Source organism: Engraulis encrasicolus, chromosome 13 (assembly GCF_034702125.1).
Source record: "Engraulis encrasicolus isolate BLACKSEA-1 chromosome 13, IST_EnEncr_1.0, whole genome shotgun sequence".
NCBI lineage: Eukaryota > Metazoa > Chordata > Actinopteri > Clupeiformes > Engraulidae > Engraulis > Engraulis encrasicolus.
Genome location: NC_085869.1, coordinates 19,697,916 through 19,725,470, shown reverse-complemented (window position 1 = coordinate 19,725,470; position 27,555 = coordinate 19,697,916). Strand labels below are relative to the sequence as shown.

At 43.6% G+C, this 27,555-nt stretch overlaps 3 protein-coding genes across 6 annotated transcripts in view; all 3 read right to left on the bottom strand.

The window, feature by feature from the left end:
- Positions 1–124: 124 nt before the first annotated feature.
- Positions 125–6,964, bottom strand: wipf1a (WAS/WASL interacting protein family, member 1a). Its single transcript, XM_063212863.1, has 5 exons — positions 6,946–6,964; positions 2,886–3,467; positions 1,770–1,874; positions 1,000–1,113; positions 125–599 (listed from the first exon to the last, which is right to left on the bottom strand). Exons 1-5 carry the CDS (start codon positions 6,962–6,964, stop codon positions 553–555), a joined length of 867 nt encoding a protein of 288 aa, XP_063068933.1. The 3' UTR covers positions 125–552.
- Positions 6,965–7,070: 106 nt separating this feature from the next.
- Positions 7,071–20,085, bottom strand: LOC134460822 (acetylcholine receptor subunit alpha). Its single transcript, XM_063213392.1, has 9 exons — positions 19,812–20,085; positions 17,956–18,098; positions 17,810–17,854; positions 17,511–17,620; positions 16,541–16,736; positions 14,996–15,233; positions 9,596–9,819; positions 8,560–8,799; positions 7,071–8,027 (listed from the first exon to the last, which is right to left on the bottom strand). Exons 1-9 carry the CDS (start codon positions 19,852–19,854, stop codon positions 7,896–7,898), a joined length of 1,371 nt encoding a protein of 456 aa, XP_063069462.1. The 5' UTR covers positions 19,855–20,085; the 3' UTR covers positions 7,071–7,895.
- Positions 20,086–23,393: 3,308 nt separating this feature from the next.
- Positions 23,394–27,555, bottom strand: part of chn1 (chimerin 1) — a 56,145-nt gene continuing 51,983 nt past the window's right edge. For all 4 annotated transcript variants that reach the window (XM_063213390.1, XM_063213388.1, XM_063213391.1 and 1 more), the window contains 2 exons: positions 26,554–26,659; positions 23,394–24,745 (listed from right to left, as the gene is read on the bottom strand). In XM_063213390.1, the coding sequence (XP_063069460.1) occupies positions 24,574–24,745; positions 26,554–26,659 (278 nt within the window). In that variant the 3' untranslated portion in view covers positions 23,394–24,573. The remainder of the gene's footprint in view (positions 24,746–26,553; positions 26,660–27,555) is intronic.

Sequence of the window (27,555 nt, the reverse complement as noted above, 5' to 3'; positions counted from 1 at the left end):
CACTGAGCACGTAGGCATACACTTTCTTCGTTGACGTTTTCAACTGTTGATAATTAGGCTATACGCATTTTCAAAAATTAGTTTGCAAAATTAATTTCAATTAATACATACTTAATGCTTTATTAATATGCTAAGTGCAACTTCCACATTTTATTTTAACCATGCCTGGTTTATTTTCTTAGCCCAATAATCAATTAGGCCTAATGTCAGAAATGTATGGTTGATAAGCAGTTTGGAAAGCCCAACAAATGTCTCTCAAGTGTCTTCTTTTGAGACGTGATACACCTAATTGATAAAACATTGTGACTCTTGTTCATCCTTATTCTGTGACAAGACTTGAATCTCTCAGAGGTGGAATTACTGCAAGTAGCATGTTACAAATGAGAATAGGTTCAATTCAGACCCCAAGAATAGTCAGTGGACAGTGTTCAATGTTTTAACCTATATTTCGTCGCCATCATCAACATGTAAGTAAGACAGTTTACATAGCTTATTTACACCACAGGGTTGTACAGTGGGCCTAATATAACATCATGGAAGGAATACATTTCATCATATAATATTTACTGGAGGTAAGAGTGGAGATCCTCCCCTTTTTCCTGTAAGTACAAAAACAGATGAAGTAAGATCAACATACACAAACAAGTATCTGGAAAGGAAAATAAGCAAACAAATGAAAAGCAGATTTTGGTTGAACAGCAGGTAGAGCCCTACTAGTAGGCCTATCCTTTAAAATGTTCAAATGAGACTTATAAATATCATTGGTACTTAACTTGATTTAAAAGTAAAACAACAAACTGTTTATATTTTATTATGTGGGCAAATGCATTATGGGCACGTCACCAACACATATCTCTCCCATCAGTCTCTTTATTTATTTTTATTTTTATTTTTTTAAACAGATCTTGGTTTGATTCTGCCCCTCAATCTACAGCCACAAATTAACTTTTTGTAAAGTCATATAGGATCCAGCCATATGAGAAATCAATGTAACATCACCTTTAGGATGCCTCTTCACAAAGCTGCTGGGGTAGGTCTTAGGGCCAGGTACATAGGCCTCAGGCTGGGGCAATTCAGTCACATGGTGGAAAGTGAACCTGTCCTCCCACGACTCTGTGACAGAGGGATGTGGAGGGAGGTTCACTGTGAGGTGGAGCTAATAAACTGTTCACTGTGAGGTTGAGGTAATAACCTGTAACTTTACCACCATATAAAACAGCCAGATTAAGCAAACACACTTTTATTGTTTCATGTCAATAAATGTATCAGTAGGTATGTGCACGTGTGCTGCTGTTGAGCTAAGACTATCAAAGCATAGTGGAGAGGAGGTCAACTATTAACTTGAATAAACGAATCGTTCTTAAAAATGCTGATGTATTAATTCAGGAGATAACCCTTCAGAATAATAACTACCCCTATAAAGCATTACAAGCACTTTATAAATAATGAACTAATTATCAACAAAGAAATTCTATGTTAACACAACAGACACAGCAGAGTCGTGTCGGTCCTGGATGATACTCCTTCAAAGACCAGAAGGCATGAAACCACTGGATATAAAAGTACAGTATTTTGGTAGGCAAACACATGCAAAACTCATCCAGTAGATGTTGATTCCCACTCCACTCTGCAGTCATAGTTTGGTTCTTAATCATTTACAAACTTTCGTAAGTGTTTTGTTTATGATCAGCTCATTGATACATGTTAATAAAGCTTTTTAGGGATAGTTATTCTAAAGTCGTACCCAACATATTTTTGTGTGACAGTACCTGTATTGTGATTGTGGGAGTTGACAGCAGTGTTTTCACTGGTGGGTAGCGGCAGGCCTCTAAGGGTTGGCTTGTTAGGTGGGAGTGGTGGTCCCAAGGTTGCCTCTTTGTGTAAGCAGAGAGAATAATGTTAGCTCAATATCCTACATGTAATGATACACAAGGCAACTTTTTGAGCATTTGTTGCCAGGCAACATCATGATTGGCTATTTGTTTCTGATGGGAAAAAATGCTGATCCAATTTCTCTTGACAATATAGTGGTATAGCGATAAACAGTCCAAATAACCAGAGTTGTATTAAGTAAAAGTAGAGGTAGGCCTACTCTTACAGATTACAACACTCGTGGTATGATACATGGTTTCAACTTTGTAATATCACACTAATAGTGCTGTAATAACATCTGTAAGAGTACTTCTACTTTATACAACTCTGCAAATAGCATCCTATGTTATTGTTGTCCAGAAAAGTGCTCAATTCCCCTGTGTATCATCACCTGTACTCTTCAATCGTTGCTGTTTGCATACAGTTAGTGGATTAGGAAATTGCAGAGACCCTCATCAGAAAGGTCAGGCCCTGCCATTCTACGGTTACAAATTCAGTTGAACCACCTGGTCCTAATGGGAATGCTGTTCCTAGCCTGATTATCATCGACTTTCAAATCTCTTTGAGACTTGGTCTGACCAAGAGCATAACAATTAACATTTCCAAAACGGCATGGTTGACCCGCCTCCCTTGGTTTGCAAATGGTTGCTTGCTTCCCGACAAAGTGGGAGCAGTTTAAGATTTTTCAGGAGCTCAGAAACCATATTTGTATTGCTCCTGGCCTGACTTAGCCTGCTACTGACCATCCTATAAATTGAAATTTCATTTTCTAATTAAATTTAAGTATTATGGGATGGTCAGTACCAGGCTAGGCCTGACTAGAAGCAACAGTAAAGGTGTTGCGTCACTAGGAGGGCACAGCCTGGCTATACTGATCCTCAAAAGTATTAGCTAATTCGCTTTTATAAGAACATAGAAGAAAACCAATAGGCCTACGCAGTGCATGAATGGACCTTCTCAAGTTGATTTCTCCGTCTCTTGTCATGTTTCAGATTTTCCACAAACACACCTACCTAAGCTGGCTCCGGGGCCGGGGACAGGCCTGTCATTGGGCAAAGGTGGCAGAGGCCGTGAGTGCACAGGAGGAGGCCGGTCGTGTCCTCCAAAGGACTGGCTCTTCTTAGGGGGTCGCGGAGACCGCCTCTGCTCCTCCTGGGCCACGGACGACAGAGAAGGCAGGTTAGCCCTGTGAGTTATTGTTCGGCACACAGTGGTGGTGGTGGTGGTGGTGGTGTTGGCAGGCTTGCTAGGCAGAGCAGGGGGCCGGGGAGGCCACTGTGGTAGCCGAGAGGACGTCGTCTTCGTCTTCTCCTTGGGCACAGGCAGAGGGCAGCACTGAGCTGCGTTATCAACACTGAGGTGTCTGGGTAGCGGGGGCCGGCTGGTGGTGTGCGGGGGCGGTGGAGGTGGTAGAGAAGTCTGTGTTTTGAGAGGGGGGAGGCCGCTGGGATGCCTGGAGGGCAGTAAGGCCAGCTGGGGGACGGACAGCGAGCGTGTGTGGCCATGCCCATGAGGTAGCGCCAGGGGAACCTTTGCCTTGTTGTGGCCACCAAGAGCTGTTTTGGAGACCTCATGCACAGCGAGGGCATTCTTTCCTTTTGACCACAGAGACACAACAAAATAATATGACTTAATTTACATGCGTGTTTTCTTAAATAGTCAAATGAATGGAATCATAATGAAGTTATATTATAAATTATATGGTAACACTTTATATTAATGTCTGCTTATAAAGACTTCATAATCAATTAACTAATGACGTTAACAAATGTTTTTATTATTAGCTACATTTTGTTCATACTTTATAAAATATGCACAAATCATTTGTTCACGATATCACAAATCTTTTAACAGAGTATTATTAGTCATTTACAAACACTTGTTAATGCTTTCTGCATCATTTGTTCATTAATTACTGTTATTAATGCTTTATAAGCACACATGAATATAAAGTGTTACCAATTATATGGGTGAATACATGATTGCCATACCATTATCTTTGTGCTGCAGGGATTTCAGATCGGCCACATTGCTTTGGTGAAGTGTTCTCTGAGCAGAGTGTGCTCCGCTGCTAAAGGGAGGCCTTTCAGTTTTATTCGTTGTTGATGTGATGCTTTGTCTGGGCTCTGTACACAGCGTTCACAGAGGGGTTACATACTGTCTCACCAGCATAGGAACAATTTCAAACAACAGAAAACAAGACAAGGAGCTATAACACAGGTAAGAAAGTACATGTAGGATACTACTCACTGTCAACAACTGGAGCACTTCTGTCATTCGTGATAGCCTTCTTAAGTCGTTTCCCTTTAGAGATGTCTGATAGCAAAGCATTTCTTCCTCTCTGTTCGGACTTGTTCAGTGAGGGCTTCTCTGTGTTGGCCTGTAGTCATCCCGATCGCAGAGGCAGTCAGTCAGTAAATTCATGATTTATTTGATGGCAATTTGTGGCCACTAGGTGTCTCTAAAGTGACAATTTAAAACAAAGCATCTGGAGACTACATGTATTGACTGCGATGGGCAACCAGGTTACAGAGGCCACAGTCCAAATACCTCTTATTCCACATGTGTGGTTAAAATCATTATTTAAATGATTTTTTTCTCCTACTATGCTAATTAAGAATCAGTATATTTAGTGAATAGCTAATATGAATGCTTGGGAGTGGATTAGGCTGTGTAGTGGTTTCCAATTCAGGGTTGCCACACGTTACATTCTGATTTGTGCATCAATTGTATTTCTTGAACTAGATTTAGTGTGTGTAGAGTGACACAAATTAGCACATAACAAATACTGAAGAACAAATACTGTACATCAATGGTAAATGAAAGGTATGTTTTTGAATCAAACTGAGCTGTACATCGATAGGTGTTGCCAGGTGTGAGGTGATGACAGCAATTGTTTCATTGGCTACGTTTATATGAGACATTTCATTCGGAAGTAACTCACTTTAATTCTGAATACAGCTTAATTCCACTTTGAAAACTCATGTAAACACCTCTTAATTCGGAATTAAAGGAAAGATCAAAGTAAATTTGACTGAACTATAATACTGAATGATAAATTCTGAATGAAAAACATCATGTAAACATAGTGACTGTGCTACTGAGGCTTACCAGAGCGAATGTGGGAGGAGGAGGGGGAGCTGGAGGTGGAGGTGGGACTGGCATCTCTTCTTCTCAGACTCCCTTCTCTCTTCCGCTCTCTCTCTCTCTCTCTCTCTCTCTTACACCCTCGTGTGTTGCTCTCTCTTTCTGTCTCTGGGTCCTCTCCCTGTCTTTCTGAGACTAAACCGTGTTGTCAGATGGGAGTCAGATATGAAAATAAACACATACATCATGTGAGACAGCAGCTGCATGACCTCCTCCGAATATCTTTTTATACCCATCATGAATTTATATGACTTTTTTTTTTCCACATCCGTATCAATGCCCCATAAAACAAACATGTTTGTGGGATAACCAGATGTTATGTGGTCAATAGGAGCAAGTCAGATTTATATGACATTTCAGATTTTAGCCTTTCAACTCCAATATTATTTTTACTACCCTGATGTTATTCCAATAAAAAAATATAACAGGACAAGGGAGAAGGGTGTGCCGAATCACAGCCACAATATATAACTGATTGCTAATGATTTGCTTTTTTGTGATTTATCTTTTTTCATTTCACATCCTGTGCAGCTGACGCACGTACATATTCTCATGCAAATCCAAACACTGCTTATGTTGTAACGTTCCTAAATATATATATATATATATATATATATATATATATAAAAATCAGGAATAAAAAGGAATTGACTTGACACCAATATTCAGCCACATAACAGGCTTCAAGGTATGTCCACAGATAAGGGAGCACAGCACACTGCCAAAAACTCTCCTTGGCTTTCCCCCCTCAGTGCCGACCTGCCTGCCTGCCTGTCTCCATCCAAATTATGCAGCGGTGACCGTCCGTACCCGTACCCCGTACCCCATACCCCACCTCAGCCCTTCACAAACCAGCCATCTGTATCAAAGTCCTGTCTGGCACTCGTCAAACTACACGACCACTGCACTGCTCTGCTCACACATCCCCTTTGTTGTGTTCACCAAAAGCTTCTAGACTGCCTCTACATATGTATGTATACTGTTTTCTCAATATGCTCTGATAAAGAAAGATGACCATGTTTTCACATGTGACACTGTAATTTAGAAAAAGAACACCCAGTTCAGAAGGGCTAGCACGCACGGCAGGCAGGCAGGCAGGCAGGCAGGCAGGCAGACAGACAGACAGATCTCAGAAGAAAACAAATTCAATTCATTTTAGATTCAGTAACACTGTCTTTGTTGACAATTATTTCTGTGAAAACGAGACTTTTTTGACATGTACTGTTTCCCTCAAGCTAGTTTACAGTTGGAGCTTGCTATTACTCATCCATTAAGAGTAGTGTGTATCTCAATGAGTGAAGGCCCCTATAAACACTCTACTCTGGCGCTATTTTATGATTTGCATATTATTTTTAAAAATCCTTTATAAACCCTCCCAACTGTTTCCAGATTATTTCACAGGGTTAATCCACTTCAGTTGATGGATGTTTTTTGGGTTAATCTATGGACTTTATATGGACTTTATATGGACTGGCTGAACTCCCTTTAGCTTCCATTACTGGTCATACAGTATTTTAGCCCATGTAGACCCCAACAAAGATGCAGATAAAATACAGTAAAGTGGATGGTGGATGGGAATGAATTTGATATGTACACGTTGCTACAATTGGTAAAAGAGAGATGATGTGACTTTGCTAGTCTTTGGCCTAAACCTACATAAAGGTTATAGCTTCATACATTTTTTTTTACATTTCTGTAGTCATCAGTTAAAAAAAAGGTTCACATCTCTCTTCAGCTACCCCTCAAAAACACTTCCCAAGCAAAAAGCAAACATCTGTGCAGATACTTACCCCCTTGCTCTGTTTCATAAGACCCCCTTCAGCGCTCCGCAATGCTCTAGTAAGTGTGGAGGTCAATCAAAGTTTCCAGACCGCGCAGCACACTTAGTGTCACACAGGCATGACTCTTGTGCCTCTTCTGACTCACTCATTTCCTTATTCGCCATCTTGAGCAACACTTGTGGTGCATCAGGTTCAGACAGCAAATGAAATACACTAAGATGTTGCCAATGCAACACAATTAGTGAGTTGGATGTCCAAGTCCAAGTGTTATTTCAAATATATTATTTATTCCATTAACAAAAGGGTTATGCATTTTTAACGGAAGACAGTATATTTTAAATAATGAGTTAAAATCATACACATAGAGATAACCTTGCATTGGAGTTTACAAAGTAATACCGTATCAGTTTTACATTCCAGCAGAGATACATGTATAAATATACACCAAATGCCCTAAAGCAATGCAAAGATGCCAAGAACAAGATTTTTAACAACCTCCACTGTGGATAAACTGCAAACCAAAAACATTTCCCACCCCAAATATTGCCCTGCCATTTTATTTATTTATGGATTGTTTTAATCAGCTGAATTTCTAACGCCTGCCTTAATTCACAGTAAGGGATGTCATTACTGAAAGCCTTGGTTTACCATAGGGAAGGGTTTTGAAAAGTTATGTACAGTCACGTCCCTATGAACTCTGCTGTAAGGTTCATCCCCTGCGGTCTGTATGTGTGATTAGCAGTAGGTCCTGTCCTGAGTTGGTGGGATTGAACTAAACAGACATTTTATGAATCCCATGCATTTTAAGGATCATATTTCCTTGATGCATCTGAATTTCCTGTTACTGTGAACATTCTAAAGCTAGTTTATATCGTCTAGTAGTACAAATAAAAATGCCTGCCTGCCATTACTGACACCCAAAGCAAGGAACACTAACAAGTTGGTCTGTACAAACTTGGCTACATATCTACAGAAATATATCAATATTTTTTTTTCAAAAAACTAACATTGAGGAATTCACACACCCTCTCCCACCCCAAGTCAATGTAATCTTTTTTGAATGCTTTGCAGAAAGTTGACGGAGGGCAGCCTGTTTCAGGGTTGCAGGCTGAGGTCTATGAGGCGTCCGGCGAAGACCCCCAGGGTTCCGATTATACACACAGCCATGAAGACGCAGAGCAAGATGTGGTCCAACACCATGGCAACAAACTTCCACTCCTCACAGGCCTGAGAAGACGGAGAAGATGGAGGTAAATACAAACAAACAAACTAGGGCTGGGACATTAATGCATTAATTTCGATTAATTAATTAATGCGATAAAAAAAATAATCACAGCATAATATAGATATATAGTTCTGGACCAGTGGAGGGCAGTATTACGCGTGATGGTGAACAGCCTGCTGAAATTGAGAAGAGTTCTCTCTTCTTTTAAAAAGGAATGATATATTTAGATTAAGCTTATTTATTGTAATTATTCAAAATCCATGTGAAAAAAAAATATTTTTCACTGTTCTCAAGTCAGATATTTAAATGCGATTAAAATGTGATTAATTCGATTAATTAATTTCAAAGCCTATAGATTAATTCGATTAAAAATTTTAATCGAGTGCCAGCCCTAAAACAAACATAAAACCGTCATGGAAAGGAGTCATGGTCAACTAAAAGAGACAATGTCCCCCACCACATTTCTACTGTAAATGCCAAATCATCATTGTGAAGCAAATTAATATAATATGGCCCTATCTCTTGAAATCTTACATTGTTGGATTCCTCATCTGATTTCATGGTCTCCGCAATGTACTTGACCCCGTCTATGGCACTGCGCACGTCTGTGTTCTTCAGGATGGGGGATTGGTATGTGACGGTGGCGGGATTTGGCTTGCCAGAGATGTCGGAAATGTCAAGGTCAGCTGAATATATGGGCTTGGCTTGTTTCTCCAGGGATGGCCTCTTCATAGTGGAGAAGAACATCAGGTTGGGAATGGTTTCAATGAAAATCTGGAAAAAAGACACACAAACATCTTGATTAGCCGAGGGGCTGTGATATAAATGGAAAAAATCCTTGACCATGGCCCCTCAGCCATCACAGTAAATGAGACCTAAAATAGTAGAGAGTCAATGGCAATGCTATACATAACAAAATACATATTGGAATTGCACATTTCTTCTTTGAACTGTACTGCACTTAAAATAGATAAAATCAAACCAGTAAAAGAAAAAAATGGGTAGAAGAGGTTTCTGGGGAGGGTTTAGTCGGTTACCAGGCCAATAAGCGAACGATTGGATGAGAGCTGTCCAATCGTTTCAAACCAGAACTGGGCGCAATCCTCCCACCCTTCTAATTGCATCACGTCAAAGAACCTCCAGACCATGAATACAAATGAAGAGAAGTATTATGGGCAGGCCATACCAGGCTATACAGCGACGTCACTATACATGGGTTCTCGATTGTTGTTTTCCCCTGGCTGCGCGACCCTGGCCGCACACAACTCAACCTCTGATTGCTGGAAACCACTGTCGGTCAAAAAATTAGCTCAGGTGGTTGGCTGCCATTGTCTTGCCCCTCCTCACAACACCATGTTTATTAACCCCTTAAGACACGCCATTATAAATTAGCTGTTACCAGAATGGCAATGACCAAGTCGTAATGTATTACTAAAGGCCCTGTGCACTGTCATAGTAGTGTAACACTATAGCAGTTACCTTTCGATGTCTATTACAGCGTGCCACAGGAGGTACGGCGTGCATTAGCAAAAAAAAACCATGTATTGGGGCTGACCACTATTGGACTGACCTTGCGGACCCATGGTGGCATGGTGTGCGTGCTGGGGGAGCGGTGGTGGGTGTTGATGACGATGACGGTGATGATGATGGAGGCGATGACGAAGACCATGGTGAAGAGCATGTACTTCCCGATCAGGGGCACGGCACTGGAGGTGGAGGGAATCAGCTCCACGATGACCAGCAGGAACACAGTCAGGGACAGCAGGACGGAGATGCTCAGGGTCATCTTCTCACCTGAGCAGAGCAGATAACACATGGACCAAGATTATGAAAGTGAAAGCCCCATTGGGAAACTCCAACTCCCATTGTCATTGTGACACAGCACTCCATAGCATCAAGTTTCCAATTGTTCACTGCACACTGCACACAACGAAATTGCATTTTATGCCTCACTTGTGCAAGGGGGGCAGCCCCCAATGGCGCCCAAGGGAGCAGTGGGGCGGGACGGTACCATGCTGAGGGTACCTCAGTCATGGAGGAGGATGGGGGAGAGCACTGGTTAATTACTCTCCCCACCAAAGTCAAACCGGCAACCTTAGGGTTACAAGTCTGACGACCTAACCGCTTACCCATGACTGCCGATTGGCCGACATAGACCAAGATTATGAATAAACAGTAAAACACAACCTTACACAGTGTAGTGTACTGAGCCTGTATGATATACCAATACAAGATTCAATTCCAAGATTCAAGTAGATTACATGTATGATATCCTGAAGAAGATTTGTCTTGGACATGCACACAAGCAGTAACCTAACATCACATAACACATACCGCAACAGACCAACATGTGTAAATCAATATGATCAATTGGAAGCAGACCTCAATGGGAAGTAAACCTAAATTGCTAGTAGTGGTGTGGATTGGCACTGCCCTCACGATCCGATTCGATCACAATTCCGGAGGTAGCGACCCGATTCGATTCGATTCTATCCGATCCGATTCAATTCTACAATGCATTGCAATGCATTACATTTCTACTGAAAGCAAACAAATGTTTCATCAGTCATTATGAGGCAATACAAGTAGTCAGATACTGAGCAACAATTTATTGGCTGTTTTCTGTATCAGTCTGGATCAGTCTGTATCAGTCTTGCAATTCTTTGAAGTACTTTTATTTAATTTAGCATTCATTTGCTCTCGAAATATCCACAGAATTAATTGAAACTTTAAAAAATTGCTGCATCGATCCTGGAACTTGCCACATCGATCCTGGATCGTCCATGCCCCGCATTGGATTGGATCGCCAAATCGATCATTGACACCACTAATTGCTAGTAAACCTAATTTGGAAATTAAAGTCCTACCACCAGGTCCTTTCATTTGTGTCCCTTTTAGAAGTTATTTCAGTCTACGTGGATGATGTCCTTATCGTGTATTATTGATTTTTTTGTGCACAGATACCCAGAATAGGGTTTCTACTCTACATTTCTTAGCTAGTGTGGCTGGCGTTTTCATTTCTGAACCCAGGATTTGAGCTTCCGGTCAAAAACATCTTTCCAAATCTGTTCAGTTGTTCTCCGACTGTAGTGAGCAACGCTACAGTGAATAAGTCTGCAAACATGGTTTGCTGCAATATCTGCCTCTAACGCCTCCCAGCATGACATAGCGGTCTATAGATAGCATGCCGCTGCAGGCAAAACACTGCCCCAAGGTCAATGGCTGTGGACAGACAGGGGACACATTTATAAGCTTCACAAGGGCCCAGAGACAGCTGCACACAGCACAGCACAGGGTGAATTCCAATATGCAGACTTCCGTCCTCCCTTGCTCACTTGCCTGCTTGTGACCTCATAATGAAGTCACTGACAACAGAAAATTACTTCAATGTCTTGCAAAAGCACCATCTAATGTCATTTTCTCATTTGCAATTGTGACGGTGAATTAAAAACAGTCCCTCAAAAGTTGTTGTGGCTAGGCTGACAGCTGGGAAACTTGATTGTATTCTCCATGGAGGTGGGGCCAGGAGACTGGGCGAGGCCATAAGCACAAGTGGAGGACGGTAGCAGAGAGAGTAGAGAGAGAGAGGTTCCATTGGCCCATTGTTTCCTGGTTCTATTATGGCCCCCCTTAGGCAGACCTAGGCAGACCTAAGGACTGTTCTATTCATTGTAGGAGCATTATGACACGCCCCTTTAGGCAGACCGGAACCTGGTCGCGTTAGGTGCCCATAGAAACCTATTATGTTGGCATATCTCTATACTTAAAGAATCTCTGACGGTAGTGTGCATGTTGGAATGCACCCACAGACAAAACCTCGCTCCGAGAAACTCCACTAATCTCAGATCTATAGCCAGTCGCCTCAGTTGGCTGAAGGATCGTACCTCTTAAAAGCTACGCCAGTGAGCTGAAACCACGTGTGTACACTTCACAGACAACCAGCTATCTAGGCTATTCATTTGATTTCAAGCTCTTCTACACGACGTTGACTTAACTTGATTTCATTGTGTGCTTAGTTACAAAAACGCTACAGTAATTAACTCCAGTCAATCTGTGTAAAGCAAACGCTTACAAGCGCTGGTGAAGCGCACGGCGATGGCTGACATGCGCCTTTCAGGAGTTTAATTAAACTGTCTGATGAATCGATTCCTCAACCAAGTTCACTGGCCTGGTCAGTGGGTGCTGCTCATTCCCATTTGTGTCCTAAGACTTGGAGGGTCCTAATAGCCCCCTCCACCCAGCCTGCCTGGTCTGCTCCTCCAAAGCTGCTCGGTTGGTGATTAAGTGCTTGAGAGGGCAATGGTGTGAAAACATGGCGAGTGATAATTGCACATGTTTCACAGAGGCCCTCACCATGCACCACCCATCACAGCCCTCAGAGCAGATAGATAGATAGATAGATAGATAGATAGATAGATAGATAGATAGATAGATAGATAGATAGATAGATAGATAGATAGATAGATAGATAGATAGATAGATAGATAGATAGATAGATAGATAGATAAGTGGATGAATACCAAATCAGCCCGTGCCACTCAATGTGATGAATCAACTCTGACTCAGAGGGAGAAGCTGTACGCAATTGCCAGAGACATGTTTTCCTTCCCCTCTTCAACGCAACATCTCACGGAGAGCTGGTCATGGCACAAGGCATTGCAGGCAGGGTCTCTGACAGCTTTGGTCAGCCACGGGACAAAGCACCACTGCATTCACATTTGAAAAAATGGCTTACAGGAAAGATGGGATGGGAAAGATGGGAAAGATGGACTTGTTTGAAAAAAATGCGGAATGCATGTAATTTATAACTGAATCTGACTGAAATGTGGTGTGACGCAGAATCTGTTTTTTGTTTTTATATTGTGTTTCCCTTGTTTGTCCGATGCACATTGGGGGTTGGGGTGGGGGGTGGGCAGACAAGGGATGTTCAGGTTTGTGTGTAAATCTTTGAAAACAATAAAAAAATTGTCAATCACAAAAAAAGTCCACCAGCATTCTATGTAATGAGGACCCCATTTTGTGTGGTAACTACCAGTGGCAATAGATCGCAAGGCTTTATGTGGCAGCTCAAAAAAGACGTTTGTGGCAGGCAAGGTTGTGTTTTCATTCCCGTGGCCTCTCAGACAGGTTTTGCTTTTAGGGGGGGGGGACTGACATGAGCTATCGAGTTGCCAAGGTCCATAAACAACCCAATCTCAGCCAAGCCAGCGCTAACTCACTTCAGAGTCCCACAGAGATCAGTGTCACACAGGCTGCCTCACTTCCACAGGGTCAGGGCTGCTGACAGCTTTGGCCAGGCCCGGGACAAAATCAACTACATGGGCCCCCAACCCAATCCATATAATGTAATGGAGAGGAGACCCACTTCTGGGTCCCCTTTCTCCCCTGGGCCCAGGAGAGCATACCCCTCTGTCCCCTCCTGTCAGCTTCCCTGCACAGGGTAGTGGGGCACGGAGCAGAAATAGGCAAGCCAAGCACTGATGTATAATGCATCAAAAGCAGACGGTCTCCCAGCTATATGCCAGAGAACTGAAGCTTTATGGTGAAGTTGGGGGGGATGGGGCGACTGACAAGCACCGCCACTACATCAGTCTCTGACTGTTTGCTCTTGGAGGTGACATGGCGTACACCAGACTATTATGCCAAATGATAGGCACAGTATCCAGATATAGGCTACAGTAGCTGCAAATGGAAATCTCCTCACTGGATATTTACCACAAAGATTCCACAGCTATGGAAAACAATGCTCTCTTTGTGTCTGTCTCAAGTATGTGCACAACAAGCTCAGATGTCTTTAACTTTGACTTGAACAATGCAAAGGCTACCATACCACAATGGGTGATGTGTGTTGACATGCTAGATCAGGGGAGAGGAACCTATGTCTCGAGGGCTGTTTATGGCCCATGAGGCCGTCTTATCTGGCCCCGACATAATTTTAATGTTATGCAGTTTCACATGAAATATGACATGTTTTGTAAAGAAATTACATTTGCAATACAATTAAGTTATATTTCAGGGGACCTAGAGAAGGTGGAGTCTGTTGCAAAGGTGGACATCTTCACTATAAGCCCAAAGTGCACGGAGACATCCTGGTTTGTGTTCATAGGAGGGATTTGAAGTGGCCCTTCAAATGAAAAAGGTTCCCCATCCCTGGTCTATAGGGACTAACAAGACACAAAGACCTACAGCAAGAAAAAAAAATGCTAACAACATGTCTAAATGATATAGCCTTGAATTTGAACTATGAGCATACACAAAGCAAAGGCTACCATCCCACAATGGGTGATGTGTGTTGACATATAGGGACTAACAAACCATAAACACATACAGCAAGAAAAAATGCTAACAACATGCCGAAATGGTTAATAATCTTGAACTTTGCACACACAGAGCAAAGGCTACCATGGTGGGTGATGTGTGTTGATATGCTACATAGACAGGTGTAATATGGCAGCAGGATGCTAGCATGGTATGACCCGTCCATAATACTTCTTCTCTTCATTTGTATTCATGGTCTGGAGGTTCTTTGACATGATGCAATTACAATGGTGGGAGGATCGCACTCAGTTCTGGTTTGAAACGATTGGACAGCTCTCACCGAATCGTTCACTTATGTGTCCACCGCCTGGTAGCCGACTAAACCCTCCCCAGAAAAGAACCTACATGCTATGAACAGTGTTGCCAGATTGGGTGGTTACCCACCCAATTGGACTACTTGGGATGGTCGTCTGCGGGTAAAAGCGGGAAAATTGGCCATTTGGTGTTTTTTTTCTGCAGTTTTGGGCCCATAGAAATCAATGCAATTTGTTGAAATTGGGCGGAATTAAGCGCATTTTGGCAGTTTTTGAGAACCTTTAGGGCGGGATTTGATCAGACACATCTGGCAACACTGACCATGACTATACAAATGAAGAGAAGTGCAGTATTATGGGGCAGGTCACCCGGCTAGCAGGATGCAGGTCCTACCTACCAGAGTCAGTGGGCAGGTAGAACACCAGTCCAGTGAGGAAGGAGAAGAGCATGCAGGGAATGATGACGTTGACGATGAAGTAGAGGGGCAGCCGGAGCATGAGGAAGTGGTAGGTGATGTCCAGGTAGGGCGTCTCCGGGCAGCAGGCGTAGTAGACCCAGTGCTTCCAGCTGCGGTAGTCCTTCATCACCCACTCGCCGCTCTCCATGAAGTTGCTCAGGTCAGGCCGGTCATTGTCCTGAGTGGAAAAGAAAATGGCTGATACAGGATAATGTAAACAGAGGCTGTTTCCCAATGTCTAGTGTGCGTCCTTCGAAGTGTGTCAGCCTTCGTAATCACGTCCAGTGATTGGTTACTCTTTGGTGAACTCTCTGGAGTATCCAGTCACTGGGCGTGACTAATAAGGCTGACACACTACCAAGGCTCATACGCTTGACATTGGGAAATGGCCGCTGTATTGCAATATTTTGATCTCTAGAAACTAGACCTAGAAGACTGCATATAGAGGTGAACATGAAGTTGCTTAGGTTAGGACAGTCATTATTCTGTGTGGAGAAGTAGTGACAATGGCTAGAACAGGGGACAACGGAGAACCCGAATGATCAGGGAATATTTTGTCATTCATTCTCGATCACTGCATTTAGAGGAGGACAAACTGCTTTGAGAGATTTAAGATCCTGCCTTGGACGTCTGCGTGACTTAGTTCATCTGTTATGTTGCAGAACTGAACAATTATACAAAAACAGTGAAGTGTCTGGAACTTTATCAGAACATTTAGTTTCTGAACCCACAAATTGTGCCTTGGCCTGCATCACTGAATCCAAATCCAAAACACAAATAAATGTACAAATAAATGTACAAACACACTCATGAACTTCAGTCAGTGTTCTATACATCGGTTTCCCGTTTGTAAACAACCCCTGGCTGCGCGGGGTCATCCCTATGTTCACCAGGTCCTATGTTCCCTGGGTCCTATGTTCCCCTCTACCGGGGATCATAGGACCCTTTTTTCAAAAAAGGGTTCTATGTTCCCCACTGCTTCAAAGTAGACTGCTGTCACATGGCAAAGCGCAGGTTGTTGTAGCACCTCTGACAGGTTAGGTTTAGGGATAGTTTTGGTCAGGGCACAAATTTAACGCTCAGAAACATTGCATTGCTGACAGGTTAGGTTTAGGGATGGTTTTGGGAAGGGCACAATTTGAAAACTCTGAAACATACAATGCGGGGAACATAAAACCCTTTTTTAGAAAAAGGGTCCTAAGTTACCCTTTTTTAGATAAAGGGTCCTAAGTTCCCCGGTCCCATATGAAGACAGGGGAACATAGGACCCGGGGAACATAGGTACGCTCCCGGCTGCGCGCCCTGGCTACGCACTACTCAACCTCTGATTGTTGGAAACTGCTTTCACCCAAAAAATTAGCTCACATGGTTGGCTCCCTAGCACCTTGTCCCTCCTCACAGAGTGAATGTTTGTAAATGGAAAACCTATGCACAGTATACGTATGATGACTGGGTTGATGTGAATGATTGTTTGGTTAATATTACAGGATTGATGACCACCAGTGTGCCATCGTATGTCCAGGTGCCCAGCTTCATGGTGCAGTTCTGCAGGTCGAAGGGGAAGTGGAGGACGATGATCTCACAGTAGCTCTTGAAGATGGCCGGAGGGTTCCATGTGATCATCCCCGTGTGCTCCAGCAGAACCTTGGTCTCGTGCACGATCGCAAAGTCACCATCTGCACTGGAGGCGGCGGGGGCAGAAATGGGTGCATGGAAGCGAATGAGAAGAGACAGAAGGAGAGAAATATAAACAGAAAAGAGAACATAAAGAAAGGCAGACAAGGAAGAAAAGAAAGGGGATGTTAATATGGAGAGACAACACTGCCTGGAGCTAGTTCTCAGCTCTACTCAGCCATCGTAGTGCCCAGGCAGGCTTGGCTTGCCAATCAACCAGAGCCCGGCCTGGCACCAGTGCCCGTGTGGCAGGAGGCTGGTTGTCAAGGAGAAATGTGAAGCGGCATTGTATCAGACTGAGCATATGGTGTGTGGGAACCTGCGATGCTGGGGCCTGATTTAGCCTGGTGAAATCTGACCAGCCTCCTTTCCTGCTTTCGCCCTTTCCCCCTCACTCGCTACCCATGCCCACCCTTCACCACCACACACCCCTGAGTGGAAAAAAGTCACGTGACCAGAAAAACTATCAACAGCTCTGTCTGAGGTTGTTTGTGGACATGTCAGGGCACCGGATTGGAACACTTACTGCAAGGAACTGCAATAAAGGGTCTCACCAGGGCTGGACCGGCCATATGGCACAGCAGGCATTTCACCAGTGGGCCCGCACTCTCGTGGGCCCCTATTTCAGAAATGTAAAAAAATATATATATATATATATATGAGGGTGCGGGGCCTACCGGTGAGTCAGTTCTGCGCACGCTAATTATGAGGGACCCCTTTAAGCCAAAAGTGCCCAGGCCCTATTTCTCCCCCAGGCCAGCCCCTGGATCTCAATGCTTACTTGTTGTAAAGGACCAGGTCAGGGCGCCAAATGTCTGTCGATGGGATTCGTATCCTCTTGATTCCGCCATAATCTTGAGGGTTCCATTGCAAATTCACGTCTTGCCAGCGCTGAAAGGGGTCACACAAAGAATTGAATCATGATTGGATAATGAGATTGGAAAGATTCACTGTAGATCTTCTATCATTTAATATCAAGTCATAATAGACAGTTTTATATTAAATCATGGCCATTTTTTTTCGGGAGATTCTTGGCAACTGTGTCTGGTTCCAATTAAAGATGAAAATTAGAAAACGCACCTGCTTCAGTCTGACATTGCTTGTGACAATCTGATTAACTTCATCCTAGCAAAAGATAAACAAAGCGAGCCGGTAAGCAACGGTAAGGACATTCATGTGAATGTTGGCACAGAGAAGGAAATGTGTTGGGTTTTTTTTCTCTTTACCACACTAATGAGCTGGATAAGCTGCAGCCCGACGGTGACAATCACAGGGTCCTTGAAGTGATTGACAGGCCGGACCACTTTGTTGTAGCCTGTGAATAAGGTTTTCACCAGAGTGGTCTCATGGTCAGAGCACCAACCGGAGCCTGAAGCAGCACAGACAGACAGACACACAACAGCTTGTGGTTAAAATGGGCCGTGTTCAGGAGAAGACAAGCCCAGTTATGGCTGACAACAACACAGCCAAAACAAATCAACCAGCAATGAGACTAACTTGGGTTCTCACTGTCTCAGACCCAGTGCGCCACAACTCAGAGTAGAATGGAAAGATTAAAAATAAACAAATCAATAAAAAAGCATGAATCAGTGTAGCAGACAATTCTTATATTATGCCCAGAAGGCAGCCAGTCTCCATCTGTGTGTTGGACAGGACTTTCCTATTGTCTTGCTGCTATAAGTAGGTTATAAAAACAACAAGGTCAAATGACGATGTTGAATTTCAGCTGACTTGCTGGTGGTTATTTTTCTGTGGTATTAAATCTGTTAATGGCTAGCGTTATAACCTAATAAAAATCAATTTGGAGTGATTGGAGTCTTGGAGTCCAATGAAAAGAGGCAAAATGAAAAACACCCAATTTGCCTGCTGAGATTGCCTGCCTACCACTCTAACAACATGGCAGAAATAATGAGTCTGATGCTGACCTTCCCAATACTCAGAGATAGAGAGCGAGAGATAGAGAGCGAGAGGAAGACAGAGAGAGAGAGGCCTAGAGAGAGAGAGAGAGAGAGAGAGAGAGAGAGAGAGAGAGAGAGAGAAAGACAGAGAGAGAGGCCTAGAAAGATAGAGAGAGTGAGAGAGAAAGAGAGAGAAAGAGAGAGAGAGCGAGAGAGAGAGAGAGAGAGAGAGAGAGAGGCCTAGAGAGGCCTAGAGAGATAGAGAGCAAGGTTGCAAGATGAGACTGATGATTTCCAGACCAAAAAATGCTGTAAAACCTGCCTGGAAGCACTAAATCCCGTCCAATTTGAACTAAATTCTATTGATTTCTATGGCCATAAATTGTCAGAAAAACCCTAACCAGCCGAATTGGGCCGGAAACCAATCTGGCAACATTGAGAGAGAGAGAGAGAGAGAGAGAGAGAGAGAGAGAGAGAGAGAGAGAGAGAGAGAGAGAGAGAGAGAGAGAGAGAGAGAAAGAGAGAGAGAGAGGCGTGAGGATGTGTAGAAGATTGAGTTGCAGGAAAGCATTTGCTGCTACTTCCTGGCTGAATACGTCCGATACGTCGGTCCGGTAGTATTAAATATCACCCAACTGGAGTTTGACCTTCAGGAAAAATGTGTTGCATATTTTCTGTCAAACCAACAAACAGGCTAACAGTCCACTTGACAACTGGTTGAAATAATAAATAGGCGAGTAGAGTCAAAGGCGTAAATCAGAGTCACGTCAACAACAGTGATTTGAACAACACACCTGTATCTGTCAATCATCACAGCAGCATTTAGGATGCTTTGTAAAACAGAGCTGCCGTATTTTCCTTTGTAAACAATACATTCAAACTGTTGTGCTTTAGACTGGCATGGCAATCATGTCAATCTTATGACTCAGTTTAATAGATTTTATTTTTTAATTTTAGTTGCACTCTCCGTGATCTGTTACAAGTATGCACTATGAGTTATTAGTTTGTGAGTTAAATGCTATGTTTGGATCCATGAATATTGTGACAACAGATGTTATTCTCTGTGTGTGTTGTGTTATTCTATTGAATATCTCGTGTTGTGTTGTGTTGTATATTGTGTGAGTTGAGATTAGAGAGGAGGATTGATGAGATTTATTAGTCTTTAAAATGCACACAGAACCTACCTGCCAACACAAGGAGAGAAAGCACACAGTAAAGCCAACTCATGATGCCTTGTTGTTCCTCCTCCTCAGATTAATTCTCCCTCAAGAACAACTGATCAGCTTTTCATCGTCATCTCAAAGAGAAGAGAAGCGAAGAAGCGAAGAGGCGTCCATTTAAATGCGTCCCATTGCAGACAATAGCACGACTCTGTGTCTCTGCGTTTCTCTGTGTTAACTGTGCTACTAGTGCCCGGCCGTGACTCTATACTCCCCGAGTGACAACTGTGACTGTGAGAGGGGATCTGGGTGAAGCCCTTCCCTCATCCCCACACATGCCATCCCTCAGAGGTGCCAGGCAGCCTGCCAGCTCATGTGTCACACATTCATGAAGCCCCTCACTGGACCCCATAGTCCTCTCGGCTACACCACCAATATATCATCTTGACGGCCCAAATAAAGGAAACACTAACACTGACTACCTGCTTTGGTGCTTTGTCAGTGCAGTTCCTTTTCATTCAGGCGCCAGCCCTTTGACAACTCACTTATTCAGAGAGGTATCTTATAGCACCAGTTTTTTGGTGTGATAAGGTGATTTCAGTGCTATAAAATTGATCTTTAATTGTTGCTGATGAATGATCTGTGTCTATCGTTTCGATTTATTGAGGTTAAACATTTGGTTGTGAATACCTCACAATTGTGACACCCTCAGCTCAGCACCTCAGGTTTCAGATGTCTGGCACACAGCAGCCGTGTCTTGTTCCTGGATGACACACACACACACACACACACACACACACACACACACACACACACACACACACACACACACACACACACACACACACACACACACACACACACACACACTCACACACACACACACACACACACACACACACACACACACACACACACACACACACACACACACACACACACCTGCCCTCCTCCTTTCCCTGAAGAGACCATGATAGGGACAGACGACTCCATTTCCCCCATCAGACACCCCCCACTCTCTCACTCCAGCCAGCCAGCGAGTCATCCAGACACATCCTGCACCTCATTCATCTTCTTTAGAGGCCAGTGGTACCTTCAGACGACGGCTGAATTAAGATCGCTGCCCGGCCCCCATCAGGCCTTTTGCTTGTAGTCCAAATCCTGCTTAGAGAGAGAGAGATAGAGAGATAGAGAGCACCTGAGTCTACACATGCCCACCCCCCCGTAGCAGACAAAATGAAGCCGTTCGACCTTGGGTGCTTGTGAGGAATGGCGGCCTATTCAGAGTGTTCACTCACCCTGCTTCATGCCCTGGCAGCTGGCTCGCACGGTCCCTTTATGCCACAATAAAACCCCATGTACCCCCTCCCACCCCACCCTCCACCACAAAATCCTACACAATAAGCTGTGCCCCCTTCCTTCCAAAAACACAAAGAAAGGCATGGGCAAAAAGATGAAAGAGCACAAGGAAGAGAAGAAGAGAAAGAGACTGAGGACAAGGGGTCTTTCGTTCCAAGTCTACCGAGTGTTGTTTTGCCGTGTACCCACAGACAGGGAAGCTGACACTGGGGGACAAAGGGGTCACTTGTCCTGGGCCCAGGGAGGGAGGGGGCCCAGAATTGGATCCTCATTACATTGTATGTATTGGGTTTGGGGCTCTTTCAGATGTCTTTGACCCGGGCCCAGCCAAAGCTGTCAGCAGCCCTACCCACAGAAGCTGTATAATTAGTGAGTGAGGCACATCAGCTGGCTGCAGTTGGTACACCAGTGGTGGGGTAGCTGAGCTCTGTTTTTGCATGTGCCCGTGACAGCTGGGATTATGGAGATCATCCTGTCCATGGCAGGGATTACTGTGCGTTACTAAGATATTTTTACATAACATTTTTTCTCTTTTAAAAATAGAAGTGTCCGTCAGAGAGGTTAGATGCTTGGCATTCTTTCACATTCTGCATTTGTCCGCACACTTGTCTGCAGGCCCATGGGCAAGTTCACCATGAAGGCGTTGTTCACACTCTAAATATGAACATGATAACTAGCCAGTAGAAAAGCATGTTTTGTAGCACTTGGCTGTTACATGGCCAGACTAAAAATGTTCTATCCATTCCATCGACAAACATGCCTCAAACCGAACTAGAATAGCATGTTTTTTTTTCTTGAATGTGTGTCAGAATCTAACACACAGGAAAATATACCCGGGGAGGGAAAACATCCTGTGAATAATCAGGCGCTATTTCAATATTTCAGTGTGCATTAGCATTTAGTAATGTAGGTCAGCACGCTGTGCACAGAAATGTCGCTGCATCTCAGTTCAATCAACAAAGAAAGGTCAGTAATCTTACAGATCAGGGACACCATAAAATTCCAAACCATAAAGCAATCCCATAATCACTGGGTGAAAAATGATGCCATGCACATTAGAGGAAAAGCATTAGGAAAAGCATTTTGTGGTTGCATTTTTTTTCTCTACACAATAAATTGAGTATGATGTATGAAGAACGGTCACATTGCACAATTCAGCATAAATAATGTGATATTGAAACCAGACTGACAATTTTTCAGAGGCATTTTCTACTAACAAATCATATGTCCCAAAACAGAAGATGTTGACTGAATTGACACTACTTATGTCCATTTAAGGAATCATAAGCTCACTACTCCTCAAGACAGCCTAATTGAGTTCTTCATTTCTTCCAGGGAAACAATAAAATGCAATCCCCGATAAATATTTTAAGCACAAACCATATGTGCACCCATAATAGCGAACATGATTTTAGCATTCATGGGCAGAGTGTAGAGAGAGACAGACAGGCTGTAAACTTGGAAAGGTCAGGTCTTGTCAGGTTTTATGGTTTTTAATAATACGACATCAAAGCCACAGTTTCCACAATTACTGCAGAGAACAATGGTGCATGATTTAATAGGATTTCATGGCAAATTAGGAAATGCCAGCTGTAGTTAATGCCTGGTATAGTCTCCTTCTTTTTTCAGCCAATCACAGGCAGGCCTTTTCTTCCTGGTGATTATCACAGTGTCGAGATGCAAACGAGATACTAAACACATTACTTCTTCCTCACTTGCAGCCAGAGAATATAAACTGGTAATATTTTATGCACACATTCGGGAATGGGAGAGATAAGGCATGACAGTGTCTCGGTCTGAGAGAGAGAGAGAGAGAGAGAGAGAGAGAGAGAGAGAGAGAGAGAGAGAGAGAGAGAGAGAGAAAGCAACGGCTTTGCCTGTGGTGTCATAAAGCACAAAAATGCACTTAATCCCAAGTGACAGTGCGTGCATATGTATTCAGCAATTAAAAAATCTCCTCTCAGAAGGGGGGAGCGAGAACGCCCAAGGTCCTGTCAGCTCGCTGACGTCCTCTTGGCAAACGAGTGTGGCAGTCACACAGATTGAGGGGACTCGTGGGCGGGGTCACGTGTTGTATGTGTCATTTACAGAGGTGCCTTGTTGTCACTCTAAATATGTACACGACAAACACACATGTCCTGCTTGTCAAGGTCATTCTCCTCGTAATAAGCAACACAGCAGGTTCATTAACAACAGTAGAATGGACATAATAATAATAACCACAAAATAGGATCCAAGACATTTGTATTTAAAAACGGCTCAAAACATGGATTATTTTATTGTGTGCAACCAAATCAATTAGCTGGCTCTGTACATACAGACTTCTAAAAGAAAAAAAAAAGTTTAATAAATTAACGTTTTCCATGCTTAAATCCAAAACACAAATCCAAACAAAAAACATGACATTGAGATCAGGGACTGTACAAATAATGTTGGAGACTGACTGCAATAGACTTTGAGGTGAGGCGAACACGACTGGAGTGGATTTAAATAGCAAAGATAGTCACTATTATCTGATTCAATAGGAGGTCCTTTTGAAGTGGCACAGCATATAAAAATCAAAAGAGGCAAAGAGAAGTGGTTATCAAGAGAACTTATGGCAACTGATTTGAATTAACGTTATATATTACATCCAGGTAACTGAAGACAATGTTTCACAAAAAAAATAAAAAAATGGCCCAATCTGTTAAATCAGGAGCTACGGCACTGTACATCCATGGGACAAAATAATAAAATAATAATAAAAAAATAAAAACACTGTCATGATGACTGAACTTCACAATCCTTTTTTTTTCAAAAAAAAAAAAGAAAGAGAAACAGAGAACACATGCTGGGGTTACGGCTACGAAGCTATTCCAAAATAAAGAGATACTCTGCAAAATCTGCTCTGCAAAGTCTGCGTTTTTCTCAACAAACCCCCGACAAAAATGGGGAGGAAGACATGCAAGAAGATGAAGGTCCATTTATCCACACCCACCATAACAAGGAAGAAAAGAAAGAAAGAAAGAACGTGAGCTTTTTTAGCACGGCGCTATCCACAAATAGGTGGACAGCAGCTTTACTACTACCCGAAAAGGGTCCTTCATACATTTTTTTTTTTTACCCAAGTCTTTTGCAACAAAGAAACAAAAAAATACCAGACAGAATCAATCTGTCGACATTATCAAAATAACATTTGTGTGATTCCTTCATGTGTTGGAGTCTTGGAGGCAGGGTGCGGTGAGGGTAAGGGTAAGGTTGTGAGGGACAGTGTAGTGAAGGGGAGCAGATTTATTTGACCCAACTGGACTTGAACCCAGGCGTCCAGTCGTACCAAACTGGCTCAGGCTCTTTGGTGTATCTTTAAGAGCCCCAGTTTGGTACCCTAGAAGGTTCCTGTGTTTCGAGTCCCGGCGGGGAAACTGCACCCCTCTTCCCTACAGACAGTTCAGAAGAGGATGTCCTCGTTCTTGATAAGAGTCTCCACCACCTGCCGCTGGTAGCGGATGTCATTGAGCGACGTCATGGCGTCCAAGTCGGGCGCCCGCATCAGTGTCGGCCCGAACACGATGCCCAGGTTCTCAGCGTTCATCAGGTTGTCCTTCTCATTTTGGGTCACCCTGAGAAACAACAATGGAAGACAACAGAGATTGGTCAAACAAAACATGTACGGTGAGAGGCCTATGTAGAACACAGAAGAAAAAAAAAGGGCAAAGAAACAATATGACAGTGGAAGAATGGCAATAGGATGTTGAGGAAAGGTCCATGGAAAGGACAAGGAATGAGAGATGTGTGGCGAGGTTAAAGAAAAATTGTGGGACGGTTGTCTCTCTATTTAGTTCAGAAGATGAAAGACTTAAGTACAGAGTGGTCATCTTTTAAGGTGGGTTGCAACATTCCGCAACGCCTCATCGTAGTTCAGTAAACGCACTTCATTTACCTTAAAGGAAACTTAAGGCTGCGATACAAAAGCCATGTGAGGCTGTGTACTAGACCAAATGTGAGAGAAGAGCTCCAGGGAGTTGAATACATTCATAATGCTTAGTGGGAGGGAGCCCAGTCGTTAAGGTGGACCAAGAAATGCCTCAGGGTGTCTTGTGTTGCAAAGGCTAGTTTGTTGGTTGTTGAATAGAAGCATATGCTTAGGAGGAGCAAGTGTGACGGAGGTGTTCTCGCGCAGTTCATCCCCCTCAGGGCAGCGAACCTGCCACCTCGTCAACTGCATTGGATCGGGAATGGGAGGCACAGTACGAGCGCACTGAGCTAAAGGGCGGTCCGATAGCCCAACGCTACAGCACTGTATTGAGACTTCGGGAGGGAGGTTTACTAACGTTCCACTCCACACTCTGCTAGTTGGACTCCGTTACACAAGCTCAGTCATTAAGGTGGACCATGCGATAGCCCAAGGTGTCTTGTGATGTGGAATGTACATGACGCTGGTGTGATGGGTGTAAATAGAAGTATGTGTTTAGCAGTATGAGGAGAGATCTCAGCCGTTAACATGGACCAAAAGATAGCCCGCAGTGTCTTATGACGTGATGTGTAATGCATATCAGGCTTCTGTGTTGGGTGGGAATATTTGTTCAGCAGTAGCCGGAGGAGAGAGCTCAGTCTTTCAGATGGACCACGCGGTAACCTGCCTTGTCTTGTGATGCGATACGTAATGTGTATAAGGGCGGTGTGTCAAATGTGACTGGATGAATGTGCTTGTGTCTTCTCATGTGTTATCCATGAGACGGATTTGCTAAATGGATGGGTGCATCCCAATATGTGACCTTGCCTCCTCCACTTGTGCTTGTCTCCTCGTCCCGCCTCCTGGCCCCTCCTCCGTGGAGAAAACGATAAAGTTTCCCAGCTGTCAGCCTCGCCACAACAACTTTTGAGGGACTATTTTTCATTCACCATCCCAATTGCAAATGAGAAAAAGACTTTACAATTGAGCTTTTGCAAGATATTGAAATATAATGCTGTTGTCAGTGATGTCATCATGACGAGAAGCAAGTGGAGGAGGCAAGTGGAGGAGGCAAGGTTGCATATTAAAACACACTCGATGTGTTCAATAGCAGTAGCAGGAGGGAGTCGACCTTGTGGTGTAATGTGCAATCAAATGTATGTAATTAATATGTATGTGTATAATGCATGTAAACATTTATGTAATACATGTCCTAGTGGTTAGGGAGGTGGACTTGAGCTCAGAGGCTTGTAGGTTCAAATCCCACCCTTACTCCTCCCCCACACCTCCATTAATGGCTGAACAGTGCCCTTGAACAACGCACCTAAACCCATATTGCTCCAGGGACTGTAACCAATACCCTGTAAAAACAACTAAGTCGCTTTGGATAAAAGTGTAAACTGACTGTACAGTGTGTACTGTATGTAAATAATGTATGCATGTAATGTCACATGTATGATGCATGTGTTGGCTGACCTCTTGAGATGGGCCATGAGATAGCGCAGGGTCTCGTGGTGCGCTGGGGGCAGCAGCTTCAGAGCCTCATGCAGCGCCTCCAGACGCTCGTCAGGGTCCGTTAGCTCTGCACACACACAAACACACAAAAACATCACAGTTAACACTGTCCTCACAAACAAACATACAACAATCAGTTGGCGTCAGTCGCACACACAAAACGTCACAGTCAACAATGGCTGCACCAACACACAAATACAGTCATCACGCACATGCATGCGTGCACAAACGCACACACGAGCACACACACGAACGCACACATGAACGCACACATGAACACACACGCGCGCACACACACACACACGCGCGCACGCGCACGCGCACGCGCACGCGCACACGCACACGCAAACACACACACACACACACACAGCCAAACACAGTGTCCTGACTGTCTGCTTCCCTACTCCTCTCTGCCTGCAGGCTGCTCATATTCACATGCGTTATGGACTGAGAGTCATGCGGAGATGGAAAAAAAAACACATTTCAGCCACGGCAGCAAATGGCCTGTAGCTTGGAAGTTGTTTCCATCCACCAATGCATCCCTGAAGATGAAATAAGATCCTCCTGTGGTGGGATCACCACACTGCACTGCACAACTCTCCATGCGGTCTAGGATGTCTCTTTTACAAGTGGACTATACATTAAACCCTTAACGACTAGCATCTTTGAAAGACAAAAGAAGTCGTATGGAAATCAGCTTCTGGGAAAACAATTGAGACACTGGTATGGTTTGGTTTAATACTCAACCAACTTGCTGTGCTCCTAAAGTCTTTTGTATTTCCATGGAAACACCGATTCGGGGAGGGGAGAGAAAAAAAGGCCTCGCGTGATTCAATTATCACGCTCTGTGAAACTACTGTGCCAAATATTTCCAGCCCTAATCTGATATCTTCACACACACCCCCCTGAGTCATGAGCACAGCAAATGTGCAACAAATTTACTGTGTGGGCCGGAAATAATGC

Bases quoted from the DNA above. Each gene is read 5' to 3' on its own strand.
- LOC134460822 (XM_063213392.1), bottom strand. From the start codon at position 19,854: ATGAGTTGGCTTTACTGTGTGCTTTCTCTCCTTGTGTTGGCAG. The intron at 17,855-17,955 runs GTAAAGAGAAAA...ATCTTTTGCTAG, and splicing joins TTATCCAGCTCATTAGTGTG to GATGAAGTTAATCAGATTGT. The intron at 15,234-16,540 runs GTAATATTAACC...TTTTCCACTCAG, and splicing joins CACTGGTGGTCATCAATCCT to GACAATGACCGGCCTGACCT.
- wipf1a (XM_063212863.1), bottom strand. The intron at 1,875-2,885 runs GTAGGTGTGTTT...GCTTACACAAAG, and splicing joins CGGCCCCGGAGCCAGCTTAG to AGGCAACCTTGGGACCACCA. The intron at 600-999 runs GTGATGTTACAT...TTGTACTTACAG, and splicing joins TGTGAAGAGGCATCCTAAAG to GAAAAAGGGGAGGATCTCCA.